Source organism: Dermacentor silvarum, chromosome 1, assembly GCF_013339745.2.
Source record: "Dermacentor silvarum isolate Dsil-2018 chromosome 1, BIME_Dsil_1.4, whole genome shotgun sequence".
NCBI classification, from domain to species: domain Eukaryota; kingdom Metazoa; phylum Arthropoda; class Arachnida; order Ixodida; family Ixodidae; genus Dermacentor; species Dermacentor silvarum.
The window spans coordinates 286,494,473-286,520,563 of NC_051154.1; the positions used below are offsets into that span (position 1 = coordinate 286,494,473).

General features: G+C 49.1%; 2 protein-coding genes across 2 annotated transcripts; both read left to right on the forward strand.

The window, feature by feature from the left end:
• The first annotated feature begins 14,946 nt into the window (after positions 1-14,946).
• On the forward strand, positions 14,947-15,474 carry LOC119452812 (uncharacterized). Its single transcript, XM_037714766.2, has 3 exons — positions 14,947-15,132; positions 15,208-15,289; positions 15,354-15,474. Exons 1-3 carry the CDS (start codon positions 14,947-14,949, stop codon positions 15,419-15,421), a joined length of 336 nt encoding a protein of 111 aa, XP_037570694.1. The 3' UTR covers positions 15,422-15,474.
• A 7,600-nt stretch (positions 15,475-23,074) lies between these two features.
• On the forward strand, positions 23,075-24,319 carry LOC125942839 (uncharacterized protein DDB_G0271670-like; the record flags this gene model as incomplete). The annotated part of the gene is given in 4 exon segments (XM_049661084.1): positions 23,075-23,098; positions 23,577-23,617; positions 23,649-24,039; positions 24,041-24,319. Coding segments are annotated over 4 exon segments (735 nt in total), but the record flags the coding sequence as incomplete, so codon positions are not given.
• Between the last annotated feature and the right edge of the window lie 1,772 nt (positions 24,320-26,091).

Below are 26,091 nucleotides of genomic sequence, written 5' to 3' on the forward strand. Positions count from 1 at the left end.
CCGAAAAAAAAAAGTTTGTATCCTGAACAGGATCGTGGTCACATCGTATAGCAGGCGTAAAAACATGCACACGGCCAAGTTGGGATCTGGCGCCGACTTCCTAAACGGTTTACCATTGACAGAAAGGTAAGAGTAACAAACCTAAAAGAAGAACATGATGTAATCATCTAGCTGCCATGTCGGCGCCATATCCCGCAGTGGGTGGGTAAGAAAGCTGCTTATGAAGGTCACGCATGTGCAGAGGATCCCAGGGTTGCCAGTCGATGAAGCGTTCGAGCGCCGGTAGCGCCGTCAAGTCCAGCGGAGAAGCCTCGCTTGAAAAAGCCAGACCAGCAGGACAAACTTGCTCCGTAGACGCGACACCATTTAGCGCCAGGCACGTTGACATCGCGGCAGCATCGAGAACTGCCATCATTTGCAGCACCTGAAGAAGAACATGATGTAAGCGTCTAGCTGCACAGTCGGCGCCAGATAATATAAAATAATATGTTCGCTTCCGAGTTACCACTGGGAATTTTCTTGCTTTGCGTTCGATAAGGTGTCAGCCGGAGTAAATCATCTAAAGCAAGCTACATTCTTCCATCGACGCGCGCTCAATCAGATTGTTACCTTGGCGCCTTTCAATTACGAAATGGCTACCATAGCCACTCTATCGCCATTTGCCGCCATGCACGAGCGAGAATATATATTACGAAGCTTTCTTTTTTTGTTATTGCATATTCGGCTGCGCCCGCGGACGATCGCCTTCCACGCAGCGCCCTTGCACTGCGGCTGCCAGCCGCCGTCGCGGCCGACGTGTAAGTAGGGAGCTATACATGCAAGCGCTGTTTTAGGGTGGTGACAACCGTTGTAAGGGTACTGGCTGTCGCCAGTTAAATTGGCGGATAAAATATTCCGCCAAATATAGGATGTGGGAATCAAAATGGTGCAAGACCAGCATGACAGACCACGTCTCCCGCAACCCTTAGTGACGTGAAACTAATTAACTTCCTTTTATAACCTTTGGCCTCTGCAGCCATATACACATAGCGTGTCTGAGAACAGTACATGGCACGTCCACGTTTTAGTTAAACAGGCTTGTAAGCACAGTTTTTATTACAGCCCACTTCGAAAAACACCGAAAATTTATAGTGTTTAGAAGTGGAAGGCAACGAAAATGCTTAATGCAGTTCACATTCTTGGTGTGAGATAATACTACCACGAACACACCACTGCGTCTCATAACTTGTTGCTTTATATGCTATAAAAAACAAAACAAGTTTCATGAGTTAAAATAAAAGGAAAAGGTAGCTAGTATATCAAAGATGTCTGCAGGTTCCGTGTGCGCATTGATGCAAAACTAAATTAAAGGAATTTAATAGATCGCGTGCTAACATGGGTACATCAGAGCGTGGCAAAAAAAAAAAGCAGGAATGCGCCGCGACTTCTAGCGAGATTTGGAATCAAAATGGCCGCAATTGGCTGAAATTTGAATTGGAAAATGGCTGAAATTTCAAATAAAATTGAAATGCAATTTGAAATACTCACCAAATTTGGCGGTAAATAGCGGTCAAAATTTTGGTGTTGTCGCCACCCTAAAACGGAGCTTGCATGTAGGCAGCGCTTGCATGTATAGGCTCCCTACGTCGATGATGATGGTTGATGGTTTATTGGCATCCCCTTTGAAACGGGGCGGCGACAAATAGTCACCTAGCCTGCTTGATTTAATCAGATATACTATACATGTGCTTTATCTAGCATTTTTGTATACCTCTCATTATTCTTTTTTTTTCTTTTTCAGAAATGACCTTGTACCGCTACCTATGGTTTTGACAGATCAGGTCGTATCCATCTTTTCCCTGCTTTAATTTTCCCACCAGTACTCTAATCGTCTCTTGCTTATCTCTACGACTGATCTGTTGATGTTTCCTTCCACTTTAAACCCAAGCGCTTCTGGGAGTTGCACGTTACCTACGGTTCTCGCTGGGTGGATCCCGTCGCATTCCATTAAAATGTGCTGAGTGGTCTCTGGATCTTTACTGCAGCATACACATGCCTCATCTAGTTCCGAATATTTGCTCCAGTATGTTTTGGTCCTTAGGCAACCGGCTCGAGCCTCAAATAACAAGGCACTGCCCTTTTGTGTTATCGTACAGATTTTCCCTTCTAATTTCTTTCTTCTTATTCTTGTAAATCTCCATTGTCCTTTTTGTTTCCATTCTTTGCATCCAATTCATGGTCTCTATTTCTCTCACTTTCTTTCTGATGACTCCTGGTTGTCTATTTACAGTTTCGATTATCCTGTACTTGGTTGCCAACTTCCGTGACCTCTTCCTCCATTCTGTGTCCACGCTTTTCATATAGAGATACTTGTGCACTTTAGCCGCCTATTTATTTTCATTCATGTTCCTGAGCCTTTCTTCAAAACTGATTTTGCTCTGTGCTTCCCTGACTTCAAAAGAGGCCCAACCCATGTCACCCTGCACTGCCTCATTTGTGGTATTACCGTGGGCTCCCAAAGCCAACCGGCCTACAGATCTTAGGTTACCTTCCAAACCCGACAACATAACCGATTTCAAGTATAGAATGGCATTTGCGAACGTTATCGCTGGCACCATTACTCCTTTCCAGATTCCACGCACCACCTTATACTGGCCCCACAGTGCTCTGTGTTTCATTATTGCTGCATTCCGCTTCCCCTTTATTTTCAGATTATCTTGGTGGTTGCTTGAGTAATTCTTTCCTTCGTTTATGAGCACGCCGAGGTACTTATATTGCTTCACTATTGGTATTACTTGCTGTTGAATTGACACCACGAAGTTACTCGTCTCTTCATTAAAGATCATAATTCCTGATTTCTCTGTGCTAAACTTAAGGCCTAGATTTGTCACTGCATTCCCACAGATATTCGCAAGTATCTGTAAATCGTTTTTATTGTCCGGTAGTAGCACAATGTCATCTGCGTACATCAGTTCAGGGATCTTCTGTTGCATCATTTTTCCATTACGAATGTAGGATAAATCAAAACCTAATTCGCTCTTTTCCAGTCATCTTTCTATACCCTTACCGTAAAGCGTTAACAACAATGGTGACAGAGGGCATCCTTGCTTCAATCCTTGGTGAATTCCCACCATTTCATTACCTTTTCGACCTTCCCATACCACTTGTACTTGGTTGTCTCTACATATCTTCCTCAATAGCTCCACGAAATCGTCATCTATGCCTTCACGCTGAAGAATATCCCATAACAATTCCCTGTCCACGTTGTCATAAGCTCCTTTCATATCAAGAAAAGCTATCGATAAAGGTCTTTTCTGAGCTACTTTTCTGAGCTACGAGTAAGCGTATGCCCGCGCCACCTGGCGGTTTCCTCCCAAAGGGGCACGCGCCAGCCGGCGCGTTCAACACACTTACCCATTCTAGCCACTGTAGCGAAGTGCACAAGAGATGGCAGTGCCACCATGGATGAATGGATGGATGAGACTGAACCCTTTAAATCGGGTGGTGGAATACGCCACCTAGCCGTGACTATTAACATATTTTGTACTTTGTGTACCACGGGTCCTAGGGCGCCTCGATGCCAGCGCCGCTTTGGGCATCGAGGCACCCTAACGGGTCCGGTATAGCAGTGCCGCGGCGCGGGAGTTCAAAAGAAAAGGTCCTCGCTCCTCCCATGCATTCGCGCAGCGCTTTGGACACTCCCCAGTATTCTAGGTCACCCGGGGGCGTAATTCATTTTCCAGAGCCGCTATTCTGGACATTCCGTCATTTTCTTCGAGGCGTGACGTAGGCGTGGCGCTTACAAAATGGCGCCGATAGCCCCAATTTGCTTTCGCAACGTGACGCAAATTTGACGTTTCGCCTAAGAAACTGTAATGTAGGCATTGAACCTGGCGTTCTTTATAAAGCAAAACAGTTTTCCTCCCCAGTAAAAAAATAAAGCAGCTAGCTCAAAGCGTACGGTTATTCCATCCAAATCGTTTCTTGCTTCCGTCGTCTGCATGCGCACAAGCTGTCGTCTGCTTCATTAGCTAGGATGCGTGTCGTCAGGAAACGGATTGAGCGACGCGCTTGCTTTCTACCTTGAGAAAACATACGTGACCTGCCAGTGATGATCAGCGCACGCTCTAGGCCGCGTTATCGCTATCTCGTGAAACGCAAATGACTCAGCCCGACTCGTCTGGCTGTGAAGCGGCCGAATATCATCGATATAAAGCCCCTACATCGATAGCGTTGCGCGTGCCACAGGTAACCACTTGCGCGACGCAAGCGCCGGCACTGCCATCTCTTGTGCATTTCGCTGCTTACTCGCACCGCGAGAGGAAACTTCAAGGCGCCGCCTTGTGTACATATCTTTTTATAAATTAACAAGACGCCGTTGTCATAGCCTTTGATGACGCGAAAAGCCATTAAAATTGATTACAATACAAACGCAATAATGAAAAGTGCAAAATGTCGCAGAAAGTTTGCTAGTTTCAACCTATGTTATTTCAAATTAACGTGTTTTTATAAAAATGATGGTTCAAAACACAAATACCAACACCACCCGATAGCGATGCAAATGCTATGAGCAGGCGTTATGAACAAACGATTTTCATGGCCCCAAATGACAGGGAAAATGCGGCGATACGCATGCCTCTCGACCGCCATTGCATATGGTCGCTCATTACCATAATTCGCGCGGCTCGTCGCACCCCAAATTATGGCGGAAAATCTCTCCAATGGAGGCCAAGCACAACGTCACGCAACGTCAAATTGACGTTTACGAAACGGCCCTTCCTGTGACACTCTTCGGGGGATATTCCTGCAGCCATAGGATCTCGGTGACAAAGCGACGCCACAAGGGTCGGTATTGTGACCTATGCTTTTCAACCTGGCGATGTAAAAAGTGGCAAAGGGACTAAAAGGGATAGAGGGCATTAACTTTACCATTTATGCAGACGATGTGACAACATGGAACGCTGAAGGAAGTATGGGACAGGCGGAAAGCAGACTTCAGGAGAGCATTTATGAGGTGGAGTCCATTTTAGAAGACATGGGACTGAAATGCTCTGCTGAGAAGTCTGAACTCCTAGTACTCAGTTACAGGAAAAGGGGTAGAAAACCGAGGGGATATGTTCCCGAGGAAGTACCCAGGTTATAGTACTAACCACGAAGACACACAAAACTATTAAGCAAGTAGAATCCATTAGAGTCTTAGGGTTATTCCTGGAGGCAAACGGGGCAAACGGAACAACAATACAACACATCACAAGCAAGACTGAAGAGGTAATAAGACTGCAAAGGAGAATCACTAAAAGCCACAGATGGTTGGGAGAGGAGAGTGCCATGAGACTGGTCCACACTTTCGCCTTGTGCAAGTCCCTTCTCATATGTAGCAGGGATGCTTAGATGGACACAGACAGAGCTAAAGAAGTTGAACAGATTAATTAAAAGGCTTGTCAAAACAACAGTGGGATTGTCGGTTAGCACATCGGATGATAAATTAATGAAACTAGGGCTCCACAACACAATCGCCGAAATAATTGAAGCTCAGCAAATTGCCCAGAGAGAGGCTTTCCGAAACAAGGTCAGGTAGAGCAATACTCGAAAAGGTAAGGTGGTACCCAAGCGAATCCGAAAATTATTCTGAAGACACAGTAGAACTAAAAGATAGCATAAGAGAGATCATCAAGACGACTCCTTTTCCCAGAAATATGCACCCGGTGCACAACCTGGAAAGAAGAAAGGCAAGGGCCAAAGCTCTCCTGCAGGAGATAGAACAGGACAGAGAACATGCGGCTTTTGTAGATGCTGCATGGGTCAGAGGAAAGAAAGCCTTTACGGCAGTAGTAGTAGATGCAGATGGACTCACTCGGGATGCTATTACAATCATAACTAAAGAAGCGACAGTCGCGGAACAAGTAGCGATAGCATTGGCTTTAAGGAATAATAAGTGGACGCGAATTTACAGTGAGTCTAAGATGGCTATTAGACAATTTACCAAAGGCTTTGTAACCAAAAGGGCTGCCCAGCTGATCAGTGAGATCGACAGCCAAGGGATCGAAATCCGCTGGTTTCCTGCACACATGGGGTCTGTCGATCCATCTCGGAGGAATTTGAACGAGATGGCTAACGCAGAGGACTTACTATCCGTGCACTACGCGACCAGGACCCCAATAATATGCAGGATGAGAACAGGGACCGATTACTTACATATAATGAAGTCAGGAAACATTACTACGTGAACAGAAGGGAATTAATTCCAGTGCCACACGTTAAGCTCAATAGAGCTCAAGCGGTGACTCTGATATTGTTACAGACAAGAACTTATCCTTAGATTGTTACAGACAAGCTATATCCAGAAAGAGAGGTACCGATCAATTTCGAGAAGTGTAATGGCATCATTACTCTGGATCATATGGTTTGGCAATGTCCTGTGGCTTTCACAGACTGCGACAAGGAAAGAGACTGGTGGCAGCGAGTGCTTCACAGTGGAGTGCTTTTAGATCAAGTACAGGCCGTCCAGAAGGCCCGCGACACGGCGGTAAGGTTAAACCTTACTCTCCCAACGTGGGAGCCGTCTGCGTCATCCTAAGGGTTGATCTTCAGGACCTGCATAAAGTTTACCATACCATACCATAGGCGCCGACAACGGAGGGGGGGGGGGGGACTTCGGCATCGCCGGGGGGGGGGGAAGTCCCCCTCCCCCCGGCTCCTAAAATGTCATTACCAGATTCCTGTTACCCAAATCGTTTAAGGTTTCTTTATAGTTTCCTCTACCTTTTCCCTTAACATGTTATTGTGGCTAAGAGCTTATTGTTGTTATCGTTATTGTTGACGCGGACGTGCACGGCTTTTATTCATAATTTCGCTTTATTTCTGAGCTGACAACAGGAACACAAGCGCATTAGAAGGACCAACGGCGGCTACCTCATCCGTATTTTTTCACTTAGACATGCTATTATTAATTAATTTCCAGTGTGAACACCATGCACACACATTATATTTCAATGTGTACACAGGACAAAGTTAATTATATTTTTAAAGAGAAGGAGCTAGCATACTAAGAAATATTTCTAGTGATATGGATAGCCTATGTCTATCGAATGAATCCGTTGTTGTATGTTAAACTCGCTACAAATTGCTTTGCGCGCTTTTTTGACACCGAAAAAGACCTGCAGACTTCAGTGACACCTTCGGCAGAGTCTTTATCAACGATGTATGAAATTCACGTGAATTATATGTGTCTCAGCATTGCTTCTCTTTCCAGTAGATAATGCTAGCGACTCATGGAAAAAAAAACTTATAATAATGTACAACATTTATTGGGGATGGAAACATCGCAACGTACATGCAGAGCTTATAAATATATATAATTTATAACTTCGTAACCGAAGTGAGGCCAACTCGGAATCACTCGAAATCAGAATCAATAGCAGTCATGCGCAGCAGAGCTTTTACTAAGACTCAAAAAAAAAAAAAGAGAGGCTGCAGTTTCGCCGGAAAGGTGAAGCAATATTAGTGATAGCGAAGCATAAGACAATTACACGAAGGAAGATTCTTCCCGTATAAATTCGTGTAAGAGCCGTACCCCCAACTTGAAAGCAAATATATATATATATATATATATATATATATATTAAATCCATCCGAGAAGCCATCGCGTTCAGCGCTGATTCCGACTGCGCTCCACTGCGAATTTTCCCGCGCAGCATACTTTCGCGCGTCGCCACTATATTATATAAAAAAGGAGAGGCGCACCACCTTGATCAATGAAGCGTAGCAGCCGATTGCCTCCGCGACTAAAGAAATAGTCCCGCTGACGCGACTCGGCCCCATAGGTCAGCGCACTCACTGATAAGTGCACTCACTCACACTCACTCGCACTCATTTCAAAGGCGTGAGTGCGAGTGCGAGTGAGTGCCAGTGAGTGTGAGTGCAGGTGAGTGCGAGTGAAAGCCAGTGAATGTGAGTGCAGGTGAGTGCGAGTGCGAGTGAGTGCCAGTGAGTGTGAGTGCAGGTGAGTGCGAGTGCGAGTGAGTGCCAGTGAATGTGAGTGCAGGTGAGTGCGAGTGCGAGTGAGTGCCAGTGAGTGTGAGTGCAGGTGAGTGCGAGTGCGAGTGAGTGCCAGTGAGTGTGAGTGCAGGTGAGTGCGAGTGCGAGTGAGTGCCAGTGAGTGTGAGTGCAGGTGAGTGCGAGTGAGTGCCAGTGAGTGTGAGTGCAGGTGAGTGCGAGTGCGAGTGAGTGCCAGTGAGTGTGAGTGCAGGTGAGTGCGAGTGCGAGTGAGTGCCAGTGAGTGTGAGTGCAGGTGAGTGCGAGTGCGAGTGAGTGCCAGTGAATGTGAGTGCAGGTGAGTGCGAGTGCGAGTGAGTGCCAGTGAGTGTGAGTGCAGGTGAGTGCGAGTGCGAGTGAGTGCCAGTGAGTGTGAGTGCAGGTGAGTGCGAGTGCGAGTGAGTGCCAGTGAGTGTGAGTGCAGGTGAGTGCGAGTGCGAGTGAGTGCCAGTGAATGTGAGTGCAGGTGAGTGCGAGTGCGAGTGAGTGCCAGTGAGTGTGAGTGCAGGTGAGTGCGAGTGCGAGTGAGTGCCAGTGAGTGTGAGTGCAGGTGAGTGCGAGTGCGAGTGAGTGCCAGTGAGTGTGAGTGCAGGTGAGTGCGAGTGAGTGCCAGTGAGTGTGAGTGCAGGTGAGTGCGAGTGAGTGCCAGTGAGTGTGAGTGCAGGTGAGTGCGAGTGCGAGTGAGTGCCAGTGAGTGTGAGTGCAGGTGAGTGCGAGTGCGAGTGAGTGCCAGTGAGTGTGAGTGCAGGTGAGTGCGAGTGCGAGTGAGTGCCAGTGAATGTGAGTGCAGGTGAGTGCGAGTGCGAGTGAGTGCCAGTGAGTGTGAGTGCAGGTGAGTGCGAGTGCGAGTGAGTGCCAGTGAGTGTGAGTGCAGGTGAGTGCGAGTGCGAGTGAGTGCCAGTGAGTGTGAGTGCAGGTGAGTGCGAGTGCGAGTGAGTGCCAGTGAGTGTGAGTGCAGGTGAGTGCGAGTGCGAGTGAGTGCCAGTGAGTGTGAGTGCAGGTGAGTGCGAGTGCGAGTGAGTGCCAGTGAATGTGAGTGCAGGTGAGTGCGAGTGCGAGTCAGTGCCAGTGAGTGTGAGTGCAGGTGAGTGCGAGTGAAAGCCAGTGAATGTGAGTGCAGGTGAGTGCGAGTGCGAGTGAGTGCCAGTGAGTGTGAGTGCAGGTGAGTGCGAGTGCGAGTGAGTGCCAGTGAGTGTGAGTGCAGGTGAGTGCGAGTGCGAGTGAGTGCCAGTGAGTGTGAGTGCAGGTGAGTGCGAGTGAGTGCCAGTGAGTGTGAGTGCAGGTGAGTGCGAGTGCGAGTGAGTGCCAGTGAATGTGAGTGCAGGTGAGTGCGAGTGCGAGTGAGTGCCAGTGAGTGTGAGTGCAGGTGAGTGCGAGTGAAAGCCAGTGAATGTGAGTGCAGGTGAGTGCGAGTGAGTGCCAGTGAGTGTGAGTGCACGTGAGTGCGAGTGCGAGTGAGTGCCAGTGAGTGTGAGTGCAGGTGAGTGCGAGTGCGAGTGAGTGCCAGTGAATGTGAGTGCAGGTGAGTGCGAGTGCGAGTGAGTGCCAGTGAGTGTGAGTGCAGGTGAGTGCGAGTGCGAGTGAGTGCCAGTGAGTGTGAGTGCAGGTGAGTGCGAGTGCGAGTGAGTGCCAGTGAGTGTGAGTGCAGGTGAGTGCGAGTGAGTGCCAGTGAGTGTGAGTGCAGGTGAGTGCGAGTGCGAGTGAGTGCCAGTGAATGTGAGTGCAGGTGAGTGCGAGTGCGAGTCAGTGCCAGTGAGTGTGAGTGCAGGTGAGTGCGAGTGAAAGCCAGTGAATGTGAGTGCAGGTGAGTGCGAGTGCGAGTGAGTGCCAGTGAGTGTGAGTGCAGGTGAGTGCGAGTGCGAGTGAGTGCCAGTGAGTGTGAGTGCAGGTGAGTGCGAGTGCGAGTGAGTGCCAGTGAGTGTGAGTGCAGGTGAGTGCGAGTGAGTGCCAGTGAGTGTGAGTGCAGGTGAGTGCGAGTGCGAGTGAGTGCCAGTGAATGTGAGTGCAGGTGAGTGCGAGTGAGTGCCAGTGAGTGTGAGTGCAGGTGAGTGCGAGTGAAAGCCAGTGAATGTGAGTGCAGGTGAGTGCGAGTGAGTGCCAGTGAGTGTGAGTGCACGTGAGTGCGAGTGCGAGTGAGTGCCAGTGAGTGTGAGTGCAGGTGAGTGCGAGTGCGAGTGAGTGCCAGTGAGTGTGAGTGCAGGTGAGTGCGAGTGCGAGTGAGTGCCAGTGAGTGTGAGTGCCAGTGAGTGTGAGTGCAGGTGAGTGCGAGTGAGTGCCAGTGAGTGTGAGTGCAGGTGAGTGCGAGTGCGAGTGAGTGCCAGTGAGTGTGAGTGGAGATGAGTGCGAGTGAGTGCTTTGAGTGTGAGTGGAGGTGAGTGTGAACGTGAGTGAGTGCGGGGTCTGGAAAAAAATTATGGTGAGTGAGTGTGAGTGAGTATTCTCCCACACTGCCGACCTATGTTCGGCCCAGCTCGAAGCGCGGGTTGCCATGTCCTCCGTCGGCGTGGTCACCGGCCGTCCGGCTCATGACGTCAGTCTAGAGTGCGCGCCCTCTAAAGTTGTACACGACTATAGATGGTGAGAGGCGGCGATCGCGGAGGTTTACGGCGGATTTCATACTCGTAGTTGGAAAAATTAGATAAAGTGGCCCGGTCCCATGTAAGGCTCGTCAAAATTGCGGCTAAAATATGCGGCCCTCACACGAGTCTGTACGTTGTTTATATCGGCTCTATGAATTGTAGTAACATTTACTTACTAATTAAAATAACAAACATCGTGCAATGCACGCACCATGAAAACCTATAAATATCTCGCTGGATGACCACGAGCCGTCGTTATGACAACGCTGACATTATGAAGAACGCCGGCAGCGGGGGCGAACGGTTCGTACAGCCATGCGATTCACCGCGACTCCAAAAATTAGATTCAACATCATCATCTGCATATTTTAATGTCCACTACAGGACAGCCGCTGTCAGCGATCTCCAATTACCTTAACTTAGACTATGCGATCTGCAACACTTGGGGCGCGGAAAAACAGCCTAAGAAGGAAGACAGCGTGCATGAAGTTAGCAGCAATCCCTGCTCGCCATTGATCATTGCACTCCCTAATGATTACCAACAAATGGATACGGCACGCGGGCCGCGTAAGGCGAACACTTGCGAAATCTTTTCCCGGAAATGGCCATACCGGTCTCTTCGACCACATCCGAGAGGTCCTTTTCTTGCCTTCGGCGACTGAAAATGTACTTGAGGTCGACGACTGGACAAGGCCGTTTGAACCATCTGGCACTTTTGCACGCCCACAAAGAACTCCCCCACAAAATCAATTTGAATAAGATTGCCGACGACTTCATTTCCAGATCAAGTGCCCGAACGAACCCTTTTTCAATGATGGTGAAATCACCGCGTCAGACAATGAACTGATGTATTTAATAGGAGAGAGAAAGGCACCAACTTACAAGTCAAAGCAAACCACCTGGCTTAGAAAACAACGCAAAAAGTTATACAAAGGAACGAAAATGGGGCACATAACAGCGCAAGCAGAGTGAGGGCATTTGGGTAAGAAAAGACGCTTGGTTGTGCTATTTGTAAAACTCCCTAGTCTATCTGTTCATTTTCCTTATTAATTTTTATTCGTCATATGCTGCATTTGCCGCTCAATTAAACAATCCACGCTGTTCCTATATTTGCTATCGAGTCCTTTCCCGCTTTTGGCACCTGATCATTTTTACTCTATAATCATTTATTCTGCCTCCGGAAAATTAACGAAACCAGTGGCATAAGGCATGCTTTGACAAGTAATGAAACTATTGCGTTATGGAATCACATTATACTTATGCTAATAATTCTAGTCATAAGTTGTCTTCAGAAATTGTTATATATCGTTTAATCTTTATATATATGTTATGTCTTATCCTCTCGAAAACTGACCTTTCGTCAGGAAAATACTTCTTGATTGTATCTTTTGTATTAAAACTGTTACAAGGTGTTACATTGCTTTTTATAGATGTGTACTTGTGCGACTTAATACACACAAAACACATGTATCTGCCTAACGCGTGTAACTGAATCCGCTTGTAGCATGGCTCAACCAAGAGACGCCAGTCCCTTGGCAGTGCAAGGGGGCTCGGGCTGTAAAACTGAACTGTCTCCTACTCCGATTCCAATTTGCAGGCGCAAATTGGAATCAGCTAGCGCAAGACAGGGGTGATTGGAGATCGCAGGGAGAGGCCTTGGTCCTGCAGTGGACATATATATATATATATATATATATATATATATATATATATATATAGGCTGATGATGATATAGATATATGCATACATGGGTGGGGTTCGCAAAGCTGGTCAGCCCCCCCCCCCCCCCCCCAACCCGGAAAAATTAAAACTTTCCGCCTATGCCTTCAGCCAGTCAACAAGCTGACATGCCCATGGCTATGTTGGAACGCCACCACATATTCGCGAAATTGCAGATGATTGCACGGGCTTCTGCACGCTACCGTCCACTTTCTGTTTAAAGCGCTAAAGTCGCAATATAGGTGCCAAGAGCCACAAAAAAGTATTAGTCGAAACAGTGGCGCACCGACGGGGGGCGGGGGCTGTTGTAACCGCCCCCTTAAGGCCAAGTTAACCCCACCCCCCCTTATCCGTCCAGCCCCACCACTCCAACGTATACCTTCAGTGCTCTATTCACATTGTCATTGCAATTCAGGAGGTGGCTTGAGGTCGAATTTTCCTGATTAACAAAAACACTGTCACTATCTTGTATTTATTCATTCACTCTTAAAGTACATTGAGTAAAACGCTGAAGAAATCAACATCGTCATCATCCCTGGTGTCATTATATTATTATAGCTATTAGGCATTTTATTTGCTGTTCGATTCCTCTGGCTAAAGCAAGGAAATTGCATGTTATGCTAAGTGCTTGCTTACCCCCCCCCCCCCCCCCCCTGGCTGAGATCCTGGGTGCGCTACTGAGTCGATAAATATTGCAGAAGCACGTCACGTTTCGTGATTATGACGAAAACGCAAAATTGCATCTTGCAAAACTTCCGTTTCCCGGCACAAATTTCGAAACACGTGGCCTCTGGACAGCAAAGATGGCGGATAATGGCGGCCGTGCAGCCGCCATGCGTGTCGAGAATAGAACCTCTGGTCGAGAATAGCAAGAGTGTACTAGAATATTCTACCTCGGGGCAGCTCGGCCCGCGACTGTGGGTGTGTTGCAATTCTGGCCAGCATCGGAGACTGTCTACGTAGACAGCTAAGGAGACGAGCCAAGACAGCTTCGAGGCCATGTTGAGGCCGCTCGTATGAGCCATCGACGAGCCGGAATTTGCATTTTGTGTAATTTAGGACATATGGAACTTTCCTAGACTTAAAACGAAACGAAATGCCCGGGTACTGCGCTTTCGCGTGCAGCAACCACCGGGAGTTCGGGAAAACTCTTTTCGCGGAAAGAGTGACAGCAAGTGCCGTGACATCTGGCTGCACCGAATAAAGCGCGACAAATTCACTCCCACAACGTGAATTTGATGATATCGCAAAGTTGAGAACCTTTGCGGTATCATCGAACTGCCTAAATGCCATATAATGTCATCGAGATCGAAGCTTCTTCACGCGTTTGCTTTAAAGGCTGCGATTCGCTTTGCGCAAACAAAGCGAGCGTCGAAATGCTCAGAAATGCGCAGAAGGCAGAACCGAGCAAAATGTGGCGCGATGAGTCGGAATGCGGGTGACTGTGTCAAAAATAACATAATGTCGTGAGAAAACCACTGCAATAAAGATCTGTCGACCTGTCAGTATCAAATATTAAAATATACATTTTCGTGTGTGTTGTTTATTCCTGCTTCAAACAACGGGAATGTGACCTGGATAAATCTGTTTTAGCATATCTTTCCTTGTGCTGCACTCAGGGAGCGTTTAACTTCGTCGAAGTCGATCTGTATCAATCGTTTCGAGCGCGAGTGAATCAGTAGCCACGTTCGAAAGCAATTACATCCTTGCTTCTAAACGATGCGTGGCAGCGCTTGACACCTAGTCAGCTAAAAAAAAATCCTGTGTGACTGACACACGAGCATCGGGTTCGTTTTGCATTTAGAACGGGTGGCGCACAGTATCGTATCTAGTCGAGCGAAACACGGTTTTGTTTGTGGATATTACAGGGCCCACGCCGACAACCAACATACTGTTTTTCACTGTAGCAAGCCTAGAAAACCCGAGAAAGAGCTGCTCCCGTTTCCGCAACGCGTCGAATAGCTACGAGTTAGCTACGAGGATAAAACAGTCAATGTAAACAAACCCGGCCGAGATTCACGTAGGTCTGCGACGTATAAAATGCTCAAAGCACGAGTAATGTTGCCTCCTTGGATAGCTTCCCAAAGAGCACAAAACTTATCGGGAAGGTGAACAAACGAAAGAACGGCCGCTCGAGCGCCAGTTCGCTGGTCGCGCTGCATGCAATTTGGCACTTGTAAAAATCTTCCGATCGTACTTATCTGTACTCCTTCGTACGCATAGAAGATGCACCATCTCATCTTTTATGTAAAGGACGATGAAAGCTGTCGATTTGCGATAATATAAACTGCTGAAAGCGAAGCTACATAGCTGAGCTAGAGTGTAACTGAGCGGCTGCCGCACTCGTAGAGACGCGTTGGACCAAATCTGGCAACCACAGCGCAGTGTTGCCTGCGCGCTCTCCAGCGGTTGCGGTACTTTCCGATCACCCAACACCGGCCATGATCGTGTGACGTTCAAATATCACTGTATAGTTTTTCATCAGCATTAGAAATTAAAGAATTTCAAAATGAATAAAAATTATGGAAGAGCTTATGCCGTCTTACAGCTCTGCTTATTTCAAAGTATTTGTTGGTGCGTTGGTGGCGCTACTGCAGCAACCAAGAGAAGCAAACGAGACAGAAACAAAACAATCATGGCGGAGTTGAAGATGACGCAGTATTTATTAGAAGAGGAGCAATTAATCCTGAAAACGATGAAAAAATTGCAGGAACAGCTCAACAAGCTCAAGGTCGAGGAGTTGAACCTAATGAGCGCGATTCGTAATAAGCAGTCTGAAGAAAGATCCGCTGCTCCACTTCCGCAGGTCGAAAAACTGCCGGTGGGTCATTTGACGGTAGTAATGTCAGCTGCCTGGGGCGTGTGTTGGGTTGAACACTTTGCCTCTACTTTCCAGGATTGCAAGACTCAAGCAGAAGAGAACGAGGAGCCCACAAATTCCGAGGAAATTGACCTGCGAGTCGACAACATCCTAAGCGGTGAGTAAAACCCTGTTGGTGTTGCACCGTGTCTACAACGTATTTCCCTTCTCTTCTGCCGCAGCACCGATGGATATTTCAAGCCAACCTCGAGATACCAGTGGAGAGGAAGATGAAGAAGATGAAACGTAGAGCGCGTATTGCCGCCCACTTCGTGTAAAAGCAGGAATAAACTTTTATTGTGGAATCAGCACTTTATGATGGCCGGGCCTAAGCCTCCCATGAGGGGACGTCGAGGGCTTGCCTCGCCGCCGCCGCACGGGCGTGCTGGGTCACCCAGATTTGGTCGCCGAAGGTGGAGCTCCGCAGAGCCTCACGCAACCTCGACGAGAGGGTCGTGGTGTTAATTTGTGTGTACTGTGCTGGGCACTCCCACAGCATATGCGGAAGCGTAGCCGGGTGAGTGCCACAGCACTGGCAGTTGGGGGTACTGTAAACTTCAGGGAATATAAGTTGGAGCCGTGCGGGTGAAGGGTACGTATTTGTTTGCAGCAGACGCAGGTTGGTAGCCTGCGCCCGGCCGAACTTGGCGTGAGGTGGGGCGAAGGTTCGGCGACTAAGGTAAAATGCCTGTCACGGAGCGGCATATTTTCGAGAGTTCGAGTGGTTTTTGACGCCAATTAACGGCCGCCAAAAACGAGGTGCACTCACTATGCGGTGTATAATTTCCATTAGCGACTCTCACGGAGCGACATATTTTCCAGAGTTTTCGAGTGGTTTTGACGCTAATTAACGATATGCCGAATTACGGGCGTCAAAAACGTGGGGTCTTCACTATGCGGCGTATAATTTCGATTAGCGACACGCCGAATTACGGGCGTCAAAAGCGTCGTGGCCTCACGGGGCGGCATCTCGATTCGAGACGTGACACGCGGATTACGGACCCCGAAGTGTGCGTGTACGTCCGCGTGGTAGTGCCGGGCTCAACCTTGGCCCTTGACCTTGGGAGAGAGGAGAATCTGCCGTTCTTCGTCCATGGTGAAAGGGGCGCGGCCAAGACTTTTGGGAGGAGCCGTGAATTAATTAGGAGAACTCTACATACCGGCAGTTTCCCTACATAGGGAACTAGGGAAAGAAGAGGCTATTTAAGCGAAGGTTTTGGGCTCTGCTGATTAGTCTAGAAGCTGAACCCATGCGCTGCTGAGAAGCCGTCGGGGGGCTAGTGCCGTCCAGTATCGCCTGGGCCGCCTGGCCACGTCGGAACTCCGAGGAACTTGTTGACGTACGAGACGTCAAACCAGCGTCTGCAACGAAGCTCACGGTAGTTCGCCTCAAGTTAGCTCAACCTGCTTGAGGGAAGTCGTCAGATCTAGACTCCCGGGAAAACCCAGCCCAGCAATTCGCATCCACCTCGACAAGATCGGACCGCCAGCATTCTTATGGAAAGCTTTTTGCACCGACTTCACGGTTTATGGACTTGCTGCTGCTGCCCGGCCATGCGTATGACACCATTTGTTTTCTTTTGAACTTTGACTTCTTTTGAACTTTGCTTTAGTGAAATACTGTTTAGTGCATTCTTGTGTATTTGATCCTCGCACGGTTTCATTTTTATATCTACTGTTAATTGCTCGTATTTATTTGTCTTCATCATTGTGTATATTAAGTTCAGGTGTGTTAGTCTGTCTTGTGTTTTCTTTTTATGTTATTGTATTAATTTGTGTGTATTTATCAGCCGATAAATATCTAGTTTTTTTTTTTTACTCCCGACTCTGACTCTTTTCACTATGTTCGCTCGAGTACGGAACGACCAACCGGCTTGTCTACCCCGTCGATCGACTTCGCGCCGACGACGAATCGGGGACAGCTGTGACAATGCCTTAACGAGATCGTTATAAGTAGTCAGATTGTCCCTGATGTCCAACTCGTCTCCAGTGTCTCCGGCGTGGTTGACTAGGCCTCGCGCAATGGAGTGGGTGACCTCGTTGAGGTTGGGGAGGTGTGGGTGGACAGGGCCCGCATGGGCCGGGATCCATGTCAGGGAGATCATGCTGTCTTTAGAGTGTGGTGCCTGGCGGAGGATACGAAGAGCTTGAGGAGAAATACGGCCTTTGCTGAAGTTAGTGACGGCCGAGCGAGAGTCACACACGATGATGTGACAGGTGGGATCTAGAGTGGCCAGGGCGATGGCCACTTCTTCGGCCGTTTCGGCAGTGGGGGTAGTGACGCTGAAGGCGTGGTGTAGGACTCCATCGCGTGGGGCGACGGCCACAAATCGTGTGCCATGGGAATATTGGGCTACGTCAACAAATGTGACGCCAGGTACATGAGCAAGGGCTGTTATATGATAGCTTCGGCCCGAGCTTGGCACCGGGCCCTGTTATATTCAGGGTGCATATTTCTAGGGATAGGGTCTGTGTGGATCCAGGTACAGATGTCAGTCGGGATCGATCGTTTGGGGCCCTGTTGCTGATGGTAAGTGAAGCCAAGCGTGGATAGAATAAAGCGTCCCGTTTCAGTAAGGGTGAGCCGTTCAAGCTGAGAGCGTTGTTGTGCTTCAATGAGTTCGGCAAGGATGTTGTGAACTCCTTGTTGGTTGAAGAGTTCAATACTGGTGTAACGTGGGAGGCCAAGTGCTTGCTTGTAGTCCCCACGTATGAGGGTATCGAGCTTGTTTTGCTCAGCCCGGTACCAGTTGAGGTACGCAGCAACGTAGGTAATGTGGCATATGACACAGGACTGCACGAGGCGGAGAAGGCTTTCTTCTTTGAGTCCCCTTCGTCGGTTGGAGATGCGTTTAAGAAGGCGTAGGGTGTTTTGAGATTGGGCGCAGATCATGTTGAGAGCCAAGGCATTGGAGCCATTGATAGAGATGGTGAGACTGAAGACCCGGATTCTAGGGACGTGTGGTATAGGACTGCCATCTTGAAGGCGTAGGGTGATAGAGTCTCAGGGTCGGTGATCAGATTGGTGTTTGGGAGGACGTCCCCGCTGAATGGGCTTGTAGAGAAGAAGCTCCGATTTAGCCGGCTAACAGCGCAGTCCGGTTCTTTGGAGATAGGCTTCAACCGCGTCAATCACCGTTTGGAGGGCTGACTCCACTTGACCATCACTGCCTCGGTACGCCCAGATGGTGATGTCATCGGCGTAGATGGTATGGCTGATATTGTCGACTCGTTGTAGTTGCTGGGCAAGGCCAATCATGACTAAGTTAAAAAGCATGGGAGAGATAACTGAACCTTGCGGGGTGCCTTTGCTGCCAAGGGGAAGCTGGTCTGATCGTAAATCCCCGGCCGAGAGGGTGGCCGTGCGATTGCAGAGGAAGCCACGGATGTAATTGTAGGATCGCTCTTCCTGGTGGAGGTGGGAGACCTGGTCAAGGATAGCTTCATGGGAAATGCTGTCAAAGGCTTGAGTGAGGTCGAGTCCGAGGATGGCTTTCGTGTTACCGGAACGGTCGTTTACTACTTGATGTTTGAGCTGCAACATAACGTCTTGAGTAGAAAGGTGAGGGCGAAATACAATGATGGTGTGAGGATAGATATAGAGTTGTCTTCGAGGTGTGTGTTGATGCGTGCTAATAAGGCGTGTTCCATGACTTTGCCTACGCATGAAGTGAGGGAGATGGGCCTTAGGTTGTTGAGGCTAGATGGTTTAATTGCCAGGCTTTGGTATTAGGATAACGTTGGCAGTCTTCCAGGCAGCTGAGATGGCGCCATTGTGCCAGCAATCGTTGATGTAGTCAGTTACATGGGACACGGACTCGTCATCGAGATTGCGAAGGGTTTTGTTAGTGACCCCGTCTAGGCCTGGAGCAGAACGACCGTTAAGCTTGCGAAGAGCAGCATGTAAGAAGGGGTGGTATGCATAAAAATAAATTTTACTTCACGCACTGAACGTTAATGGCTTCAATTCAAGTAAGCGACATCGCGTCAATTGAAGACGTCCGCGGGTCTAGTGGAGAAATGGGTCAGTGCCCGAGGCTGTGGAAGTGAATGGCTGCATAAAAAAAGAAAAGGGAATGGGGTAGCGAGATACTGGCATTATGGGCGATGGTGGTCCCTGGGTACATTGCCCTAGAGAAGAAGGCAGTGCATAGAGTGGGCTTTACCTTGGCTTTACTCAACCGCTCCTCTGACGCAGTTAGCGTCGCATCCAAGAGGTGGTGCCACAGGGAACTTCAACCGCAGCCTACAGCCCGCATGGCATGGAGAAAGGAAAAAAGAGAGGAGGGGCCTACCGCAACGCGATTTACGCCGACTGTGGTGGCCCAAGACGTGGTGAGCACGGAGGATATAGTGACAGCGCGCGGCCGGTAGGTTTTAGTATTCCCAGTTGATTTTTTTTCAATACCCATTCTAAACCATTTGAAACTCTTGAAATACACAAAACCACGGGAGAAAAGAACAAGGAAAAATATTTTTCCTTCCTCCATATGAGCAGCTGCCGGCCGAGCGCACACCGAATAAAAACTACTGGTAACCAAACGTTTTGGCAAATCACGATCTCTCGATTCTCCGTGATCTCGACGCAAGAGGTCACGTGTTGGGCCACCACTGCTGGCTACACGAAGCGTTCGCTTGCCAAGGCTGGCTGCGTGACGTAATGCTCCCTCCTATATTTTTCTTCCTCCATGTGCACTTGAAGGCAAAAGCTGAAGCGCCGCTAACTCAATGGTACGACGAGCACTTCTTGCGCTTTGTGAAATTTCTTTTGAGATTTCCTTTATTCACGTTTTTTACACATTTTACATTTTGCAAAGTCATTTCTGCAAGTCATCCTGTATTCACCAAACTCGGACCGTGACTCGGTACTTTTCTTTTACTGAGTCATCATTCTGAAACCACACTTCAGTACATTTCTCAAGTCATTGATTTTTTTTTGCAAGTCACCCTTCCTATAATCCGCCTTTTTCACGGCGCTACGGCGCATGCGCCCTGCCCTGGCGGATTAGTCGCGAAACGTTTTGGAAGGGTCGCGCGCGCGGCCGTGCGGCCCCGTCTCGGGAAAACGTCCCCCGAAAAAAAAAAAAATGCGCTCGCACGCGCGCTACTGCAAGTGCAAACTCGTGCTGTGTACCTCGTTGAAACTTCACTGGTAGCTCGACGTCGGTGCGGTACCGAAAACGTGCGTAGCGTAAGACTGCAACTCCGCTTTTAACAGAAAGCAGCGAGGGCTTCGTCCAGACTGCACAGGGAACCACGTAGTTGCCACCTTGCATTGATGGCTGTAATAACAACTTTATCGATAAACCCCTGCGTTACACTTCGACCACACTTAAAAACACGTTGCTGACGAAGACATCTTGCAGCGTCGGTCCTCGCTTGCTGGTAGTGGCAGCGTGTGCCCGACTTCACGTACTCGTTAAAGACGCGGTAACACTGGGTCGATACGATACCGACAAGACGTGGACGCTTACGATTGGCCGACCATGCAGCACTGTGTCGCGGGGACCATTTTATCATTACAGGCCTACAAGACGTAACCGACGAGCGCGAGTTGTACTGCGACTGGCTTTCTTGTCAACGGCACCGATAAAATCAGCGTGCCGACCATCATTCGACCGAACCCCGCGCGATCGGCCGTCGAACCGATAACGCGATAGCCGCAACGCCTTCGTTGGTATATATAAATAATCGTGCTCAAAATGAGTCAATACATGCCTACGAAGTTGAAATGCACAAGATTGGACCCTCTCAATTCGTGCACATAAGTTTGAGCCAATGTTGATCCTGTTCAGCGGAGGTTAGGCCTGGCGCCGTCGAGTTCGCGCACCCGCTACCGGCGGACCTGTTCTGAAAAGTAAGCAAGTTGGGATGAAGGAAAGTGCTTTTATAGTCCAGTTCTAGCTTTAGCGATTTGAAATAAACTACTCTTCGCGTCGATCGCCGCGTACACAATAAGCTGCAAGCGGGGACACAACGCTGTGCCCAACGCCTGTGCCAACATCTGTACGTCACCGTTCCCGTAGGCTGCCGGTCGTATTCGCAACGTAGATGGGTGGGTTTTTACGTGTTGGCACGCTGACACATTTCTTAATTCCTGAGACGTACTCTTTATCTCTGCGTCAAACCCGACACAAGAGACGGTACATTCGGTACAGCAGCATAAACAGCCGCCTCGCTCAGTTATATACCAACGGTGTCAGCGATGGCATCCGCGTTATTGCAGGAGAACAACACGGCCTTTAAATGAGCGCTTATGCGAGCACAGTTTGCTCTAATGATGTTTTATCACACGCGCAAACTAACTATCGCGAAGTTAAAGAAAAGCGAGAATCAGTAATAAATTAACAGCCCAATATTTGTAACTGGATCACAGCCGCTATTGTTTAAGTGGCTCAGCCGCTCATACTGGCTCGTCTCACGATGGAACAACGGGGCTCATATGAGCAGATATGTGTGTTTTATTCTACGTTTCGACATTCTTTCATATCAGCGCATTTTCATATATGCACCTTTCCCCTATTTTTTGAGGCTAACAACGATCTGTGGCTGTAGATGCCGATGTAAACAAGTGCATCGCTTTGCTAAATCCGACGCGGAAGGCTGCGCACTCGAAAACAGCTTATTTATGCGAAATGTCTAAAGAATGTGTAAAAAGAATTACAAAAAAAGCGAGGTGCAACTGCAGGAGTCAGCGCCAACAAACTCCAAAGCAGCCGCTACGGTAGAGGGAACTCAGCGTGCCTTTTATCGGCCGCACTGTAAACAAAACAGCGCACTCAGGCCTGCTCATAGCTGCCACAAAAGACATGCTGCCCCCCCCCCCCCCCCCCCAGAAGCCATTAATAATTATTCGCAATCCACGAAACGCACAACCGATGCGCACTTAACACGGGCGTAGGTTCACAAATCAACCGGCGAAAGCCCCAGCCCCCTACCAAAACGTTTCCAGCGGCGCGCGGCAGAGGGCAGCACAGGAAAATGAAAAAGGCGGATTCACCAAACTCGAACCGTGACTCGGCACTTTTTTTGCTGAGTCACTCGCACTTGGTACCTCATGTCATATTTTTTGCAAGTCACTCCCCCACACCATAACACCTTGTTTCACTAATTGACGAGTCATGCTCATGACTAGTCTACCACCTTCCCTTTAGTGTTCCCTTCACTTAGTTCCCACATCCGAGCCCATTCCAGTGATTTTTGAGCGGCAATCTTTTTTCACTGAGTCATTGTAATTTTTGCTGAGTCATGCTCATTACTGTCATTATTGCATTCTACTATCAGTATTGTTAATATCTTTACCATACTTGCACCCATTACCATCATTAATTCTCAATTCTTTGCCAATTTGGGGGCGTTTGACCAAGTTTCCCACTTTGTCATGCTCATTCACATATTGTAATGACTATCTTGATCATTTATCGTTATTTATATTCCTTATGTAATTACCTATCGACTGATATATAATGTTATGGGGTTTGTAATGATCTTATTGAGCTATCGAATTTCTGTACATTTTTATTACCGATTTTTGGCTCCAGTTTTCCAAGGTCACCTCAAAACGAGACAGGTAAGGCTTTCGCCTTAATAATGCACCTGCGCAAAAGCTGCCGCGTCTGCGAGACAAAATCAAATGTGCCACGCTGATGGCGATGGAATTCACGAGCGTCCTCCAAATTTTTTTCTCATTCGCCGACACTGGAAGACGAGGTGTCAAGGCAATTTCGTTGGTTACGGCATCGAGTGCAGTCGCGACCACAGCTGACGCCGGCGGTAAGGGGGGAAAGGCTCCAGCAGCAGCGTCCGAGTACGAGCCGTATGAGCACCGCCCAGGGCACACGGCAGTAGGGTGACCATCCCCGCAACGTCGACAAGAATGGTCATATCCTTCGCTTTCGTGGCCATGCATGCCACAACAGCCACGCAGGTAATTGGGGACAGGGGTTGTGGTACTCATCTCCATCAGAACGAAGCGATTGCCCGTGAGCACACCACATCCGCTCATAAGACCAGCATTGACAGACAGAACCTTGCCGTATGGTGACATTCGGAGTGAAGGACGGCAAGAAGAGGCAGGTTAAATTGGTGACCTGCGGGCCGACGGGGAAGGGACAACGCTCTCCACTGATGACAAGGTAGCCAATATCGATAATTAGAGTCATGGAAGCCATGCTCTTAATGGTAACTTGGAAGTTGACGCCTCCCATGTGCTGCACGCAATAGACCTCGGAAAGACAAAATATTTAGGGCTGTCGCGTCGACAACAGTCTCGGGATCATTCCCCGCAGGGACAACAATGTCAAACATTAGGGCCTTCGAGGGAGTCCATGGCATTGTAGACGACATGGAGTGAGAAGAGGATGTCTCAGACTGAGTTACAGATAACTCAATACTTGACCACATAGCAGCAGCAGCAGCAGCAGCAGCAGCAGCAGCAGCAGCAGCAGCAGCAGCAGCAGCAGCAGCAGCAGCAGCAGCAGCAGCAGCAGCAGCAGCAGCAGCAGCAGCAGCAGCAGCAGCAGCAGCAGCAGCAGCAGCAGCAGCAGCAGCAGCAGCAGCAGCAGCAGCAGCAGCAGCAGCAGCAGCAGCAGCAGCAGCAGCAGCAGCAGCAGCAGCAGCAGCAGCAGCAGCAGCAGCAGCAGCAGCAGCAGCAGCAGCAGCAGCAGCAGCAGCAGCAGCAGCAGCAGCAGCAGCAGCAGCAGCAGCAGCAGCAGCAGCAGCAGCAGCAGCAGCAGCAGCAGCAGCAGCAGCAGCAGCAGCAGCAGCAGCAGCAGCAGCAGCAGCAGCAGCAGCAGCAGCAGCAGCAGCAGCAGCAGCAGCAGCAGCAGCAGCAGCAGCAGCAGCAGCAGCAAGCAGCAGCAGCAGCAGCAGCAGCAGCAGCAGCAGCAGCAGCAGCAGCAGCAGCAGCAGCAGCAGCAGCAGCAGCAGCAGCAGCAGCAGCAGCAGCAGCAGCAGCAGCAGCAGCAGCAGCAGCAGCAGCAGCAGCAGCAGCAGCAGCAGCAGCAGCAGCAGCAGCAGCAGCAGCAGCAGCAGCAGCAGCAGCAGCAGCAGCAGCAGCAGCAGCAGCAGCAGCAGCAGCAGCCGCAGCAGCAGCAGCAGCAGCAGCAGCAGCAGCAGCAGCAGCAGCAGCAGCAGCAGCAGCAGCAGCAGCAGCGCAGCAGCAGCAGCAGCAGCAGCAGCAGCAGCAGCAGCAGCAGCAGCGCAGCAGCAGCAGCAGCAGCAGCAGCAGCAGCAGCAGCAGCAGCAGCAGCAGCAGCAGCAGCAGCAGCAGCAGCAGCAGCAGCAGCAGCAGCAGCAGCAGCAGCAGCAGCAGCAGCAGCAGCAGGCAGCAGCAGCAGCAGCAGCAGCAGCAGCAGCAGCAGCAGCAGCAGCAGCAGCAGTGGCGCACCGACGCGGGGGGGGGGGGATGTCGGCCCCTGAGGCCGACTTAACCCCCCTTTTGTTTAACCCCTTTTCTTACGCATTTAAGTACTGCAACTAAGATGTAAGACGCGCAATCGTCTGCACACAAAAAGCGCTTTTTTTGACAATTTCGCATGAAGAAATCGAAATTAGGGCTGTTTGGATGGTATTGGCAAACGGTCAACCCCCCCCCCCCCCTCCCCTGGCAGAGATCCTGGGTGCGCTACTGAGTAGTAGTAGTAGTAGTAGTAGTAGTAGTAGTAGTAGTAGTAGTAGTAGTAGTAGTAGTAGTAGAGGCGTTAAAGACAAAATTAATAAGGTCATGAGAATGACGTGATAGGGGCGCAATGAATACCAGCCTCCTGTAGAAGAGGATGCCGCTACGAATCTCAAGGGCGAAGAACTTTAAAAAGGCTAAAACTGAACCATGCTGAAATACAGGGTCATCATGTAAAAACATATCTGGGTAAAGGGGTATATTCTCTCTATAGGCTTGAGCAAAGTGCTTTTTTTCTTTCACGTTCTATTAGTGAACACTGTACTATAGGATGTGAAGCGCAGTAAGTGCCTCCCCACATCTAGTACAGATCGGGGGTTCGCCTCCAGACAACAGGTAACGGTGCGTGCCGTAATAAGTTAGGCTCAGAATAGGACATCATTTCTTCTAGATTTTGTGGTCGATGGCCAGTTCCCTAAGCGAGGCTCAATTAAATGAAGTTTGTTATACGTCTGGGCTTCCAACAATTGTTGCCAGTGGACTCGAAGTCTCTTGCGTAGATATGGCTTCATATCGGGAACGGGGACTAGCATAGATGTGTTGCCAGCTTTTGCCTCGATGGATGTGGCAAGCTGGTTTGCCAGTACATTTTCCTCGATGTCTCGGTGTCCTGGCACCCAGCACACCTCAACATGCTGCCCGGACGCATAAATATTACATACAAGTGAATAAAGCGATACTATATATCACAGGATGTTTGTGCCTTTAAGAGATTTTAAAGCTTTTACTACGCTCAGTGAGTCTGTGTATATGATTGCTTTTGGTATTTTCAATTCTTTGATGTGTTTAAGAGCCGACAGTATTGCATAAACCTCTGCTGTGAAAATGCTCGTTTGGGGTGCAGGGCGTCGGCATCCGAAAATTATGGGCCAACCGCTGCATAAGAGACGCCAGCATGAGACTTGATGCATCGGTGTAAAATTCTGGACAGGAGTATTTATGCTGCAGTTCAAGGAAGTGCATTCGAATGTGTGTAACCGGGGCGTGCTTCGTAACATGTAAAAAAGACAAATCACAGTCTACATGCTGCCACTGTAGCCACGGTGAGACCTGTATAGTGGGTGTCAGACGATGTTCAATGAGCGGGACACCCATTTCCTCAGCCAGACTTATCACACGCAACGAGAAGGGCTCTCTTACTGCAGGCCGGTTATTGAAGAGGTGGGCGCTGGACAAATCGTTTACGGTGGAATATGAGGGATGTTCAATGTTTGCGTTCGCTCTAAGGAAATACATGAAAA

Coding starts and splice junctions, on each gene's coding strand:
- LOC119452812 (XM_037714766.2), top strand. CDS start 14,947: ATGGCGGAGTTGAAGATGACGCAGTATTTATTAGAAGAGGAGCAATTA. Junction 15,133..15,207: donor CGCAGGTCGAAAAACTGCCG/GTGGGTCATTTG, acceptor TCTACTTTCCAG/GATTGCAAGACTCAAGCAGA. Junction 15,290..15,353: donor AGTCGACAACATCCTAAGCG/GTGAGTAAAACC, acceptor CTTCTGCCGCAG/CACCGATGGATATTTCAAGC.